Source organism: Fundulus heteroclitus, chromosome 5 (genome assembly GCF_011125445.2).
Source record: "Fundulus heteroclitus isolate FHET01 chromosome 5, MU-UCD_Fhet_4.1, whole genome shotgun sequence".
Taxonomy (NCBI): domain Eukaryota; kingdom Metazoa; phylum Chordata; class Actinopteri; order Cyprinodontiformes; family Fundulidae; genus Fundulus; species Fundulus heteroclitus.
The window spans coordinates 7,787,329-7,803,063 of NC_046365.1; the positions used below are offsets into that span (position 1 = coordinate 7,787,329).

General features: G+C 44.1%; 1 protein-coding gene across 4 annotated transcripts in view; it reads left to right on the forward strand.

Annotated features, from left to right (window-relative positions):
- The first annotated feature begins 296 nt into the window (after positions 1-296).
- The window catches only part of tnrc6c2 (trinucleotide repeat containing adaptor 6C2), a 56,997-nt gene continuing 41,558 nt past the window's right edge, over positions 297-15,735 (forward strand). For 3 of the 4 annotated variants that reach the window (XM_036136801.1, XM_021321842.2, XM_036136803.1), the window contains exons 1-3: positions 297-1,187; positions 12,115-12,215; positions 12,463-12,484. In XM_036136801.1, coding sequence (XP_035992694.1) covers positions 12,153-12,215; positions 12,463-12,484 — 85 coding nt within the window. In that variant the 5' untranslated portion in view covers positions 297-1,187; positions 12,115-12,152. Of the gene's footprint in view, positions 1,188-8,073; positions 8,096-12,114; positions 12,216-12,462; positions 12,485-15,735 lie in introns of those variants that run through there. The other variant, XM_036136802.1, reaches the window with a different exon arrangement.

The window sequence follows — 15,735 nt, forward strand, 5'->3', positions numbered from 1 at the left end:
TTTTGGACCTGAATACATATAGTTTGGTCATGATTATGTCTACAGTGTCGCTGCTTTCTGCTTGTTCTGCGTGCCTCAGTCTTAGAACCGCTGAAATGTGAGCTGCATGGCTTCGTGGCCGTCTCCCTGCCGGCCGCTGGCCGTGCCGCGAAGCTCCGCACTGTGCGAGCGCTCCGGGGGGCTCCGGAGAACCGGAGAGGGTGGGCCGGGCGGGCGGAGTCAGTCAGCGTCCGCCGCTCTGGTTGGCCGACAGTGACGTATTGGGAACCACTTCCCGGTCCGTGCTTCTTCTCACTGGAAGGGAGGAGAGAGGCAGACTGCGGTGTTGTTAGTTTGAACAAAATGGCTGAAAGGCCGCTGTCACCGAGAGCTCACTGAACGCCCACCGCGAGTGTCCGCTCCGCCGCCCCGGGTTCTCACGCAGAATGCATTTCCCCGGAGCCGCCGCTCGTTCAGCGTTCGCGGCAGCCAGCACGTCGCTCGCCGTCCAGCCGGTTCCGTAAAAACGGAGACGTTTCTTTTTTTGCACTTTAAAACAAGTTGGCTGCTGGCGCGGACGTCGGCTTGCTGAGAGAGCACTCTTCTTTGGCGATATATTCTTTTTTTTATTCTTACAAAAACTGCCTGAATTGTTTTGTTTGTTTATTTGTTTGTTTGTTTTTTTTGCAAAATCTCCCAACAGTCGACGACTGGGATTTTAGCGGCAACCAGCTACTACCTTACAACATTAAGCTGCTTTCTCTCTCTTTTTTTTTTTTTTTTTTTAAGTAAATTCATTCGGTTATTAAAATTGTCTTCTTAGTGGTGCTTCGCCCGTTCCCCGCCCCTCGTTATATCGCGACGTTTTTTACCAGCCATTTTTTTTACGCTCAGTATAATCTCCAGACGTGTTTAGGGTCGGTGTGTTTTTGCAGAACTCGCCGTCCTCGCTGTGTGTACATCTGGCCGCCCAGCCGCTGTTTACCTCGGGATCCTGACGCCACAAGCTGCTCCAAGCTGCAGCCCGACTTTAATCGCGATTAAATCTCTGCACCAACGCAATACGGGTAACTTTTCCAGAAAAATAACAGAGAGAGTGAGAAAATCAGACATCGGAGAAGCCTCTTTTTTGTTTTTGTTTTTGCCTGTTTTTTTCTGCCATGCATCGATTCTTCACTGAAAGCGGCCAGAGCTGTTCTGAACGCAAGGTAAGTTTTCAGCTCCATCCCATTTATGAAATAATTGTTTTTTTTCTTTTGTTGCTGTTAAATGTTTGAAAAAGCAAAATTGAAGCTTGAAAATTTTGACAGGAATCTGTTAATGCGTAATTAATAACAATAACAACAACAATAATAATAATAATAAATCTGTCATGTTTCTGGGATGTACTCCTGGGACATCTACAGTGGCTTTTTGGTTTTGCACCTGATCATCAGACAGGATCTTCCATATGTTTCCATATGTTCCTATGAGTGTAGAATGTGTTTGTGCATTCATAATAAAGGTGTTAGTAACTGGAAACTATTGGACACGTCTTTATGGTCGGCTCTGTGCCCTAGAACACAGCGGGGGTGTGTGTGAGTGTGTTCTGTGAGGTTTAGATGCACAGATGAGGGTTTTTCTCTTGCCAATACCGACTGCTGGTTTGTGTTAGGGGGTCGGACATTGTCATACACTGTGAGACCTAAAGTAGGAAATGTGCCACCGATTTTTTGATGGCTCTGGTTACTTTTGACCTCTGAAGTAAATTGCAGCATTCTCCCAATATATGCCCCAAGCTAAATCTGCTTCCACTGAATCTGGAAAAGTGCACCAAGGTACACGCTGTCCGGTGAGTTTTATCCACTGAAAACGGTGCGAGCTCTTCGTTCAGATTCTTTTCGTTGGGTTGGCAAAAAAAAAATCCAAACGTGTCAATGTTTGACCTGCTGAACAAGGGAAAATTGGCCAATTCCGATCTTTCACCCATCAAATGGACAATCGTAGTCGTGATAGATTTTTAGGGCTGACTTGAGACGCGTTTCTATTATAATTAGAAGGTAATGGGATGTTGGGCTGGTTTGTTATAATCACAAGTCGATTAATAAATAACAGCATAATAGCACATACTAAGTTTCGCTGAATATTGTGATGGCTAAATCAGTGTCTAGGTGTTCGAAACGTAGCTGAGCTGTTAATGTTTTAAACAATAGATGTACCTTTTTGGAATTGGATAGATTTCCCTTGATTGGTGGTGAATAGTGATCTGCAGATACTAATCCACCCCCCCCCCCAAAAAAAAATTCAGTGTTAAAACCCATCAAACATAAACATGCAGTTTTTTGCACATTCTTGTTTTTACCGTAAAACAAATATTCAATGGGAACATTTGATCGTGTAATTCCTTTATTATTATTATTATTATATATATTTTTTTGGATTCAAAGGTGTTACTTCTACACAGTGACCTGCTACATATTTTTCTAAATACCTATTGATCTTAGGAAGGAGGAAAATCGAATGGGCCGGCCTGGCCTATTCTGTTTTTTGGACTGCTGTCCAGCCGGAGATTTATTCCCTAAATGCATCACACGGTGTAGGTTGCAGACTATTGCTCAATCCGCCACAGCAGTACATTATTAAACATCTTGTCCCCTTTCCGTCCTTCCCGGAACCCCCCCCCCCCCCCCCTCCTCCGTCTCGGCACGAAAGCCCAGTTTCTGATTGAACTGTCGCCTTCCATCGCGTCGCCCTTTCCCTGCATCCTGCCCCTCAGGCTCTGGAGTATAGCTTTTAATATCGCCGCCTCATGTCTTAATTGAAGTACATAATTTCCTGTTCAGATTCGACTCCCCCCTCCACCACTGGCATTTTTGTCAGACCGTCTTATCTCTGTCTTCACACACCAGCGAGGTGATTTGTGGAGGGGGAGAGAGAGAGAGAACATGCTTGTGTAAACGTGCCACACATCCACACTGCAAAGCATCTAGCTATGCAGCCAAAAAGCTTTTCTCTAATTGCGTCTGTGGTTTGTTTCAATCAGCTGCTGCCGCACTCAGCCGTAGCCGCCGTCTTCCTCGCTGTGGGAATTTGGAACCATTCATCTCAAACTTAGCATCCCAGGCAGCTTGTCGATGCCCTCCGGTTGTCAGCGAGATCTCATCCACGCCTCAGACGCACGGCTGACTCGCAGTCAGAAACGAGCTTCTTGCACGCCTGTCTTTCCTAAAAACCCAATTCGGACAGAATGTATGTACAGATGGGAAGTGGTGACGCTCTAGTAGGGATCTCGTGAAGGAAATGAGACACAATGAGCTGCTGGGAGAGTTTTCACGTTGCCTTAAGTTCAGGTTACCTGATTAAGTGGGCGAGACACATGCGCTCCATAAATTTAGCATCTAGGGTGCATCAAGGCCAAAAATGGAGATCAGTGTGGAAGTTTAAAATGAATTACCGCAATCTAGGAATACAGATTAGAAATGCACCAATCAGGTTGTTTAGAATGGGAATGTTTTCCCTGCATCAGCGCTGACCAGTGATCAAAGAGTCAACTCATTTTATGAAAAGCCCCAAAATATAGAATTTCCTCAGCGTAGTTATAATGTTATAATGTTTCCCGTTGATTAAAAGCTGTTAGCTTTTCGATTTGCATATTTTTTCCCTCGTATGTGCTGTATGGTACCTGAAGACAGAAACCGGAATCAGCTGGTCAGACCTCAGAGCCAACCAAAAATCAGCATCGGCCCGGAGACGCCTGATCAGTGCATCTTTAATCAAGAGGCTCGGGGTTCGAGAACCAAAACGCAGAAATTCATAAATGTCAACATCTGAAAATGGCTTGAAAGAAATTGCCGGAGTTCTTCGCCTGGCTTACGTGTTTGTCCTTTTGTGTGCGATGGCGTCCAAATAGAGAAATGATGAGCCTGACCTAAAGAATTGCTTTTACCACTTTGTCCTTTTTTTTTGGCAGCACACTCGAAAGCTATTAGCCACGTTGGCTGTGGATGGAATGGGGCTGCAGGCGCTTGGCGTTCAGACATTATTGCGATGAGACTGTGTTGTAATAAAAGCCACGAGGAGAAGCCCCGGCATCAGCGCCCGTCTGCAGCCCGTCTGCAGCCCCAGGGAAGGCCGTCTATATACCAGGGAGACCCGCGGCTTGCTTCCCCTCATTTGACCCGTTCACGTACAAAAACGTTGCAGCCTCCTTTATTATCCATCTGAGCCCAGTTGCGGTTTTTCCAAACGTACCTCTAAACTGAGGTGCAGTAATTAGTGTTTTGTTCTTGCTGTCGAGTAAAACAAGCAAAAAACGGGGGGAATTCCTTGTGGTCTGTGCGACTTGTGTTGCGTGTCTCCCCCTTTTTCCCCACCAGTGACCTGAGCCAGGGCCCTGCTGTGACCATCACTGAACCTGTGATTACCAGGCCTTTCAGACAACCAGCGCAGTCCTGATAGATAACATGCTTAACACCGCCGCGGGGGGGATGGGGGGGGGGCTGCTCCGGCAGGGGAGCGTCGACAGCAGAATCAGCTGGATTCAATTGGAGACTGCCAAAAGCCATTATCCTCCGTCCCTCTTCCCTTTGTGCCCGGCTGTTGTGACGCGAGGCTCGGGGTGGGGAGGGGAAGTAGATTGGCCAGAGCTAAATGGAGCATGTTTGGGTGCGCGGACAGCCAGGAAGGAGTAGGCACTCTGGGGCCCAGCAGAAGCAGAACAGGTCGTGGTGCCCCTACAGTGGATCAGATAACTCAAGCGGTGTAAGGAATGATGGCAGGAGGTGTGACATCCCTGCGTTTGTGTCATTTAGGGCTCAGGCCCTTGGGTGGACATGTGCTTTTAGCCATACGTTGGGCTCCTAAGGGTTCCAAATGTGCTAAAGTGTACCGTCACTTTATACGGTAGAATCATACCAGCAGAGTCTGAGCGTTTATACAAAGAGGGAAGCAGGGAGCGTGTAGCCTCCTCTCTATTTTGAGTTCTGTGCCAGCGGAGAGGCCAGGGGCTGGAGGGGCCCGCCAGGGGTAAGTCGGCCCCAGCCAGGATGGAAGCAGGGAGGTGGGGGGGGGGGGGGGGTTGAAGCCGAAGCCACTGAGCTGCTGCCTGTGAGTCTTGGCGGGGGTCCAGGGGAATGTTCTGTGTGCCGAGGTCTGGCTGGGGCCCCCTGTCCTTCCCCCTGTGCTCAGTTTTGGCTAATTGGAGAGATGTGGAGTGAAGAAGAAGAAGAGTATCACATGGAAATGAACAGGAACCTACAGCAGGACATCCAGCCCGCGTTGTTTTCTCTTTCCCTGCCCCTGCGCCAACGTTAGACAGCGTTACTTCTTATTTAACAGGGCTTAGGCTCCCCAGGACTTCCTAAGCTTCCAGCTGAAGCCGTGTAAATAGCACTGACGTGCCCCGGACGACCCTGAGCTGGGGTTAGCAGCTCCGGCTGGTAAAACTCAGGCTAACTGTGTCGATATCTGTTCTGGTAATGACCCTAAGATCAACTGGAGGTGTCTGTGGACGTTAAGGAGTTAGGGGAATTAAAGCAGCGTTAGTTCTTGTTGAACAAGGCGATACCAGTGCAGTGCAGTGAAAACTGTGTCGGACCTGAACATGTAAGAGAGCTTATTCTAGCCTTCATGCCCTCTAACACACCGGCCTCTCCATGAAACATGGTAGTGGCAGCATGATGCTGTGTGGATGCCATAGTTCCTAATGTCTGTAGGTTTTCCATATCCTGTGTAAATGTTCCACGCCTTTACGTCTGTTATATCCATCCATCCATCCAGGAGCTGCTCGGCAACAAGTCCTCTTCTTTTGCTACGGTACGCGGATTTATTAAGAAGCAAGATAACCTGCACAGCCAAGCATAATTAGACTTGGTTCAGAGAATATCCAGAGAAATTCCTGTGAATAAACATGGAGGCGAAGACTACCACTCACGCTTGTGTCGGCGGCTTCTTGTTGAATCCCTAAAGCCTGAGCTGCGGCGATGACAGAGAGCAGGCCGGCCCATTGTGCTGTTTTCCTATTTAATGAGCTGCCGCTGCGTTTAAAAAAAGCTCCAGATTGGCTTTGGCACAGGAGCAGTCAACACTCTGGGAGCTCTTTTTTTTTTCTCTGGAGCTCAGAGTTCCTGTAACATTCCGTCGACGTTCGATTTTTCCGGCCCTGTTTGCAGTCATCCTAATCATTCCTCAGCACACCCCTGGTCGCAAGCAGCCTGCGCGCAGATTTTACCGGTTTCCTCGGAAAGCCACCTGCTTTAAGTAAAGCTGGTATGCACAGAATGCATCACAACCCGAGCCTCCAAGCCGGCTGCTTGTTAGGTTGAAGGAAAATACAGCAGCGTTGTTTTGGCTGCTTATCGGCTTTGGAGGTTACAGGCTTAGGCTGAGGGAGCACTACTGTACTCTCTCACGTATCAGGAGCTGCTATGGAGGATTCCTTTCCCAGGTAAGGGGCCTGTGGCTCTCTGTGGTCTTGGTCTGGACATCTTTTTGTTCTTTTTATTCCTACTTGTGAGGAAGAGCTGAAGCTTTCTAGGGAGCGTTGCCCGCAGTTGGTCTGACAGCTGCTCACGAGACGCGAGGCTGAAACGTTTTCCGCTGCCCTCCAACTCCTTTTCCTACTCTGATTCTTTTGTCTCGCCCGTTCTTTACACAACGCAGCATGTTTTTACGTTTCTTTTCTTCTCTGTCACCCTTAATTTATTTCCACCGTTCCCCCCCTTTTGTGTATCTGCCGTCTATTGACAATAGCGATCAAGGTGGAGGGATATTAGAGTCCGGCGGCCCTCTTGTCTCCTGATGTAGGGGTTTTTTTTGTTTTCAGCTCCTCGGTTTCTGCAGCGTGTTTGCTGTCTTGTTCTGGTTCCAGAGCAGTCTCCTTCCCGTCTCTCTCTGCCCCGTCTACTTCTCCAGCGGCTGTCGTTTTTAATTGGGATTGCTCGGCGTTGGCTTTCATCTTTTGCCTGCCCCCCCCCCCCCCCCTTTTTCCCTCGCTGCCTCCCCCAAGCTCTCTGCACCCACTGCATAAGAAGACAGGCACACTGTGACTCACTCTGTGTTGTGTTTTTCTTTTTACGTGGGTGTTCCTGTTTGTCTGAGCTGCTCTCTTCATTCCTCTTCTGTGCGCTCATATTTATACCCCGCTATCGCGCGTCCGTCTTCGTAGCCGAGGCCTCAAGCCCTGTCGGGTCCAACACCGAGAGGGAAGAGCTTCCTTTGCTAAGTCATGCCTTTTTCAATTTTCTAAGACTTTTTCAGCTCGGCCGGGGCCAGAATCGTAGAAAAGGCCACTTTCTGGATCAAATAGCCAAAACAAAGAACGGATCTCTCTGTTCTAAATGCCGTTGTTGGGAGTCACAGTCCGACGAGGTCAGAACCAAGAAAGAAGGACCGAGACTGAACTCTTTAGAGACATGTTTTGAAAAACACACAAAAAAAAAGAATATGCTAAAAATAAGAGATGCATTCATGAGAGTTTGTGACCCATTGTGTGTTTTGTAAAGCTTCAAGCTGACAAAACTAATTGTAGCTGATTTGATTCTTCTTAAGAACCATAATTAACATCAGGGCTGCTCAGTAACCGGATAACATCTAATTACAATAGGACTATTCCAGAATATTAGATGTCAAAGATTTTTTTTCTTTCATTACAATCCCCAATGTTTATATATACATGTATGTTTGTATATATATATATATATATATATATATATATATATATATATATATATATATATATATATATATGCAAACACGCTGCAGTTGGATACAGCGTAATATGTTAAGCCTTCCTTCTATCTAAAGCAGGGGTTCCCAAAGTGGGGGTCGTGAGATGATTTGATGCTGATATGCTAAAAAGATTTAGCATTTCCTTATTTGTGAAACCGATATCAAAGAATAACGTTACAAGATGCTCCACATTCCCCATTTTGATGAGGAATTCTTACAAAAATATTACTTGATTCTCACAGTTTTCACTTTATTATCATAATATCCAAAGGGGGGGGGGGGGGGGGGGGAGCTTGCCAAAATGGGGTCTCTGGTTATTTTTGGGGGTCGCAGGTTGAAAAGTTTGGGTACCCCTGGTCCAGAGAAGCCAGCTCCAGTCAGACTGCTCCTCCACCAACCTGACCTGAAGGTGAGCGCTGCTCAGGTGTCCTGGATCAATCCCCATTATCTGTAGAGACAGTTGGGTATAATATGGGGATCGGTACCTCTCTGTTGTTGCAGTAATCGCTGTTACAGCTGGCAAGCCTCTGTAGAAAATACTTTTGTGTTTCTTCTGACTTCAGTTACTGGGGTAACTTGTTTTTATTGTCTTACCGTTGATTGGCTAAAACCAACCTTTGATAGGCGGGCACTAGGTGTGCCTCCTACCAAAGAGAGTTCTGCTCCTTTCCCCAAACGGGTTGGATGGGTACAGACCCAGGTTGATAATGTGCAGAACAGAGACTGCTACACATCTGGCTGGCCAGGTTACTTTAATGGATGAGAAAAGTAAAACCAAACCTTCCGGTGCGAAATGTGCAACAGAAAACGCAACAGATCTTGGTTCATTGGCAGCGGTGAAATTGTACCTGAGCACTTTGATACGAGCTGAAAAAGGGACACGCTGTGGCCTTGTCAGACTAAATACTCTTCTGTTTCCACATCAAGTGTAAATCTGATGCTAGGCGCAGCAGCAGTGAAGTAATCTGTAGCGCTGAGGAAAATGCTGGCGTCAGCACTGCTGGGAGCGCGAGGCAGGTACGGCTTTATGGAAGGTCAGCTAAGGCCGGGGGGAGAGTAGCTTTGGCCTTGGCCGCTAGATCAGACGATAGCTGTCTGCTCCATCGTGTTGCATTTCAGTTTTGTTTACCAGGGCGCTGGAGACATCTCCATGGTTACCAAGCTTGATGGCGATTAAAATGGTTAAAATGACTCAGAATCTTTCTCTACTTGATCTGGCTCTGTTTTTACCAGATCGACTATTTGTATTGCCTAGCTGCAGTTATGCAGGGATCCTGTGCTGTCTAGAAAGGGAAGGAGGTGGATTTCAGTATTTTTCATATTTGAATGAGAAAGGAAAAAGAAAATAAGAGGACTGAAAAATATTTTCTTCCAGACTTTATCTCTCTTTTTTTAAATATTGTATCCCTCCTCCATCATACTTCATTTTTTTTCTTTTGCTTTTTTCCTACACTCTTTCCATTTTCTTCTCTTTCTTGTCTTACCACCCTTCCTTCTTTGCATTCCTATTTATTTCCTTATGTCCTTCCTACCTTTCCACTTTCCTTGTGTCCTTTATTCCTTTCCTTTCATTGTTTTTTATTATTTTTCTTCTGTTATTTCCTTCCCTTCTTATACCCGCCCACTCGACTGGAAAGATCTGAGAACTCTGAAAAAGGTCCGGCCCTTTTTAGATGGAAACTAGGTGATGTGAGTTCTAGTTCCTACTCCCGGTGGACAGGGTCCAGTTTTGGCTCACAGTACTCTTCCTGAGTACCATCATGCTCTCCCTTCTAGTTTGCATGGTGTCAGATGCTCATAACAGAGGAGAATCAATGAGAGTGGTGCTGCCTCATATAACATTGGCCACGTTGCACAAGCTGTGTTTGTATGCTACAGATGCAGACTCTCTGAGTTCCACACGGTTTAGCCTGCTATGTGTTACCTCAGGGCGACCTTCCCCTGGCTGCTGAGATAGCACAATGTTACACGCACACACACACACAGAGGCGGTGTGAAAAATGACTGTAGGGGAAACGAGGAAGAACGGGGAGCAAGAAAGGGAAAGTCCTGATGAAGGAGCAGGGAACTTGTGGCACATCACTTTATCTCAGTTTGAAACTGCTGTGTTTTGGCAAATTGTATCTTAATGTTGGCTTCGTCCATCTATCCTGTTTATCCGTCCCTTTATTTCTCCATCCGTCTACCTGTTTGTCCAACCATCCATCCTTTTGTCCATCAGCCATTCAGCTTTCCTTCACTCTTAAAGCCTGGCCGTTGTAGAAAGATCTGCCATAAATTCCCAGTGAACATTTGCATTTGGAATTTAAAAAATTGTCTTAAAAGAATCACAGAGAAATCAGGAAATTTGGGAGAAGTATGGAATTTTTGGCCTCCTGCCATCTTGTTTTAGTCTAATATGTAGATGCTTTTTAAAAAATATATATTTTAAGCTGTTTTACATAACTTTTAACGATTCCACCACAATGGCATAATGTTGTCGACACCTTTCAATTTCACTTACTGAAGGCGGACCACAATCTCACAACGTCCTTTAAGTCCCAGTTCATTCCCCGGCTGTTTCCTGGAGCTGTCACTGGTGCTGAGCCAAAGGAAATAAAGGCACAAATGAAGTACTTAGTTTCATCTGGCCCTCAGGCGAGCCATCTAACTAGTCTGACTCACACCCACTCAAAGCCGCTCTTTGTTAAAAGGCCTTGTGTCTCATTCTACCGGGCTGTTGGCCTAAAAGTCAGCTTTCCTTTCTCTTTCTCACCTTTTTATTTCCTTTCCATTTCCTTCCTTCATGCTGTCAGTTGTTTCCTTTTCACTTTGTGTGTGTGTTTTTTGTGCCATGAAGAAATGCATTTAGACCCTCATTTACTCATTTCCCACTTTTGATGTATGGTGTTGCTTAGTGTTTTATTTATTTATGTATTTATTTTATATAATTTTGTTAGAACACTGAATCCAAATCCATGTTTGCTTTTACTTGGAAGCATTTTAGCAATAGTAAAGGGCTTAAAATACATAAGTTAAAGCTGAAAACATGATCAGTAATTAAATACGGAAATCTGTTTCATTTGTTATGTGTGTTCTGACAAACTAGGTACTGCTAATATCTGTTATCTATTGAAAAAATGTTTAGTAGTAATTTGAGAGAGGACCAAAATATTGCTTGTGTTGATATCTTTAAATGAAATGCCATTTTCAAAATGCTGCCAATATTCCTAAACCTAGCATCTTCCATGACGGAACAACTTTGCCAATGAGCTGTTCAGCCTTCCTGTTATCTGCTGAAAGTCTTGCTCTCTCTTTAAGTAGCAAGCATAATTGTACAGTTGCATCAGTAGAAAATGCAGTTTGCTGTTAAAGAGCTTCTTACATTTTTGTTCTTCTGCCGGTTTATTGTCAAACACGTCACTGATACCGAAAATACCCGACTTTGAGTCTTTAACCCTCAGAACTAGCTTCCATATTGATGAGTGTTGCTGTGGGGCAGAGGTGCTGCAAAGGGGAGGGGGGGATTGGGACAATTCCAGGGGCCCCAAAAAGAACATTTTATGAGTCTTTGGGATGATTTTTATTTTATTTTTTTCTGTCATGGGGCCCAAAGTTTGTGGGGGCACCCCTGCTGTGGGGTAGGGTGCTTTTGCTGATCAGACAAAGTTTACCTGAATTTGAGCTGAGCATAGTTGGCAGCCCATTTCTCGGTGCTTATCCAGCACAATGTGCTTGGGCTTAGTTACTGACAGCCATTCATGTAGCTTAGAGCCACCATTTTTAAATGAAAAGAAACTGAACGTATGCTGAGTGCATTTTATGCCTCTAATTAGACTTTCATCAGAGAACAGGCTCTTACGTTTACATGCAGCAAGCTGTGATGATCAGTGCAGCCATGCTTATGTATTTTATGCCCAGACTACATGAATCTGCATGCAAGTTTTTTGGAATCCTCAAGCATGACATAATCTGCTGTAAATTTAGAAACCCTGCTGCAAAAAGATAAAAGCTAAAAAGAATCGGGGGTCCCTTTCCCTTAGCTTTCTGATTTTTACACCTGTCAGCCTTTGAGCTCGCTACAAATAGGTTTTTGACAGTTTGCAGTTATCTGCTGCTCCCCCGTGTCGTCTCAGCTGACCCTCCTCTTGGCAGCCAAACCAGCGTTTAGTTTCTGCTTTCTTCCTAGCACATTCTTTTTTTTTTTTTTTTCTCTGGATCCTGAAAAAAAAAAAGGTTCATTGTAAATAAACTCCTGAGGAAAAGCCTGACGTGTTATTTTACTGTGATTGTTGCATTTACCTCCTCTGGGTTAAAAATAAGTAGCATGTAATTTACGACCTGTCTTTTCTGCAAATGTACATGTGTAAATTATTTGAGCATCGTTCTAAGCCATCTCTTCCCTTGTGTCTGACGCTTTTCTAATGCTTTTCTTTTGTTGTCCTACAGCTGAGGGACGTAAGCAACACGAGAAAGAGAACCGTTTGATGGAAGAAAAGAAAAAGAGGAAACAAGAGGAAAAGACTAAGAAGGACATCGCTCAGAGAAAGGTGATTCTCACATTTTAGATCCTTGTTTTTCTAAAATAAAAGCCTGTTTTGCCTTTATTAACTCACAAATAAACATTGATTTCCAATGTATTAATCTATGGCGGATTTGGTGACATATCTCCATACAGAAAAATGATTATTCTTTATCTGGGTGAATATGAACACCCATTCAATTATTGTTGAAAAAACTTTCCACCTCGATGTTTATCAACCCCTTTTTGATTGGATTTTTTTTCTCCTTCTGCAGGCTGCTGATCAGAAACCCAAAGGTGAGTGTCATGATGAAGGAAGCTTCTGTAACACTGCATTTCAACTGCTTTTATACATAAACAGTGATGGGAGAAAGTATTAGCCCCGTTACAAAGCTCATGTTTTAGCATTTTTTGTCACACAGTTTATTTCTGGATTGAAAAAAAAAAAAGCAAAACCAAACTATCACTTTGTGAAAAGGCAGTTTCCCCCTAAACCCTGTAGCTGGTTGTGCCACCCTAGGGGGCAACAGCCATCATCTAGTGTTCAAACATGTCTGGTTCCTGCTGTGCGGCTCCTGGAGCAGCTGACCATCACACTGCCACCACCGTGTCTGTCTGTAGTTATGACGTTCCTTATCTGAAAGGCTGAACAAGTCTCACACCAGATGTAATGTGACATTCGCCTTCCACAGTTTTCCACTTTTGTTTAATTAGTCCACTGAACATTTTGCCCTCTTTTTATATTTTTATATTGGCTCACAGTGTTTTAGATGTTGTTCTGGGTTGTTTTATAACCTGGATGAGTCTTCGATGCGCAGGGTAACCAAAGTTATGGTTAATACTGGTTAATTGATTTTTTTAATAAAGGGGGGAATAATCATATTATTTTTAAACTCAGTTTTGTATCTCTTAGTCTTTTAAAATGATGACCCTGGATATTTTAAGTGTGACAAAAGTGCAAAAACTGAAAAAATCTGTATTGGGGCAATAACATTTTCTCAGCGCTCTAAGCCTCTGTAACTCTGCATTCCAACTGCTTATATAAATATGTAAGCTCTGATTACTACAGAAATATCTGTGTAGCCATAATCGCACATAATTTATGTAGTTTGTTGTCGGACAGACACATTAAGCATATGCATGCACAGTTGTGCAGTTTGACTCTGTCCTTCTCCGGCACTGACTCATTAAACACCATGCACACAACGTTTTTTGGTTACAACTTAAAGTGTACGATCTAATTTCTATGTCATTTGCTGCCCCGAAGCCTCCATCAGCAGTTACCCATTTTATGCTGGTTCGCTCTGTCACTGAACGGATGTGCACAAAGAAGCATGCCGCCTACTAGGGGAATGGAAGGGAAATGACACCGTTTCATAATATTTCTAATATGCTGTGCATGGAGATTGCAATTAAACATCATGTATGGTAGTAGAGAAAGACAATCCCGTTTTTAATGGCTCGTTGTCGCGTGAACAGGGCCTTATAAGAAGAACAGGGCAGGGTAACGCAGAGGGTAAGGGCACCTAGACAGCTCTCACTGTTTGATGTGGGTAAAAAGATGAGGGGGTGGGATGAGCTGAATATAGAAAAGAAAAGACAGTTGAGCTGCAACACAAAAAAAATGTGGCTAAAAAGAACACTGTCCTTAGACGGCCTTTGTGTTTTCTGCTAAAACAGATTTGAATAGCACTGAACCTGCTGCATGTTTTCTTTTCACCGAGGCTCATGTGGAGGCAACATTTCACCTTCGGGGTTAGAACTGAATCCAAAAGCTACATGATGTAAACAGCAGTAACGTTAGAGAAAAGAGCTTTGTGTGCATCTATGATTCAGTATCGGCTACACAGAGCAGAGATTTCTCTCTCGTTTGCTTTACTCTGACACGTGGTGGCTCCCTTTCCAACAACTGTCTCTTCTTTACTTTACGTGCTTTGGCGTTATTGCTCTGCTCTGTTCATGGTGGTGTGAGTGCTTCTCTTTGATTACCCGCAGTGTGTTTGTCGTCTGTACTCTGGCAAATGTTATGATTAGACTCTATTGGTTTCCCGTTGTGATGCTCATTGTCAGCATATATCAACTCACATTTGGTGGTTTTCACTGTGGTTATGTGCTTCTGTTCATTTATTTAAATATTCCAATTTTTCTTGTTCATAATCTAGAGTGCTGTAAAGTGTTTTTATCTCTTTTTTTTGTCACTGTGGTGTTTCAGATCAACAACTATTGATATCAATGATAGCATGAGTTAATATAGAATCTATTTTAAATTTTGATTTCCTTTAATAAAGGAAAGTCTATCCCAACCAGCTTGACCTGCTGGTTGGGATATAAATTTTAGATCTAGAAAATAGAAAAGAATCAACCCTAAACATTTTTTTGCAATGATTTAATTAACCTTTTTCTACAAATATATTGATTGAGTCAGCGATGAAATTTCAAAAGTGGTTCACAGACAGATGCCCAAGTGGGAGGCGGTGAAAAAAACAGTAACGGGTAGGTTTTGCTCAGATAAAAGTAACAATGAAGAGGAAGGAAAGCAATGAAGCTGTGGAGTTGTTTGTACAATGGAACGACCCTAAATGTTCGGCATCAGAATTAATCCAGATGAGGGCTAATGGCGTGGCCATTTGCTATGTTTAATGAAAGATGAAGATGGGATGAGGATGGGATTCTGAACGTGTGGCACAAGTGGATGCACATGCCAGACAGAAATAAAAAGAACATTTGGTGAAGGAAGTCTGGTTTGAAAACTAATCATTCAGAGAGCCATCAGGACTCCTGGGAGGTGGCCTGTAACCTCCTATCTCCAATATCTATTAAATGGAAGGTGGTGTTAGCTGAACGGAGACTGCTTTTTATGCATGGCACTAAATAATAGAGGTGTGTGTATATATATATATATATATATATATATATATATATATATATATATATATATATATATATATATATATATATATATATATATATATAATCTTAAGGAAGGCAGGGAGAAAATCAATATACACCAGTGATTTGTTTTTTCCATCCATATCAGTACATTCTGCCATCCTTATACACTTTCAGGAATTCATAGTTTCATCCACACAGCATCCCCCCTTTCCTCTCTGCAGGCTCTCCTTGGACCCAGGCATTCAATTTGTTTGCGGTAATCGATCTCGGCTTCATATGTATGAAAATGAGATAAAGCTTCGGCACGCTGGAATTAACTTCTCTGCCCCCTATTAGGCATGGAGCTTCACCAAATGCCGGGTTTCTAGAGGCAGCATCCCCAGCGCCCTAGCCCACTTCCCCCCCCTCTCCCTCCTGCACCCACTCATATAGGCTGGACCTCAGATACAGACCCCCACCCTTCCATTCTCCTTTCAAGTCTCCTCCGAGGGATGCTGATTATTTGCTGACGGCACACAGCAGCTCCTCTGCAATCTCTGCCACCACGCCAGTCACAGCTGCTTGGCTTATGTACACCTTGCACACCAATTCTGACAAAATAAGAAGCTTATAAGCTCTTTATACACCCTGGACAATATATTGTGAAGTTATGCCGT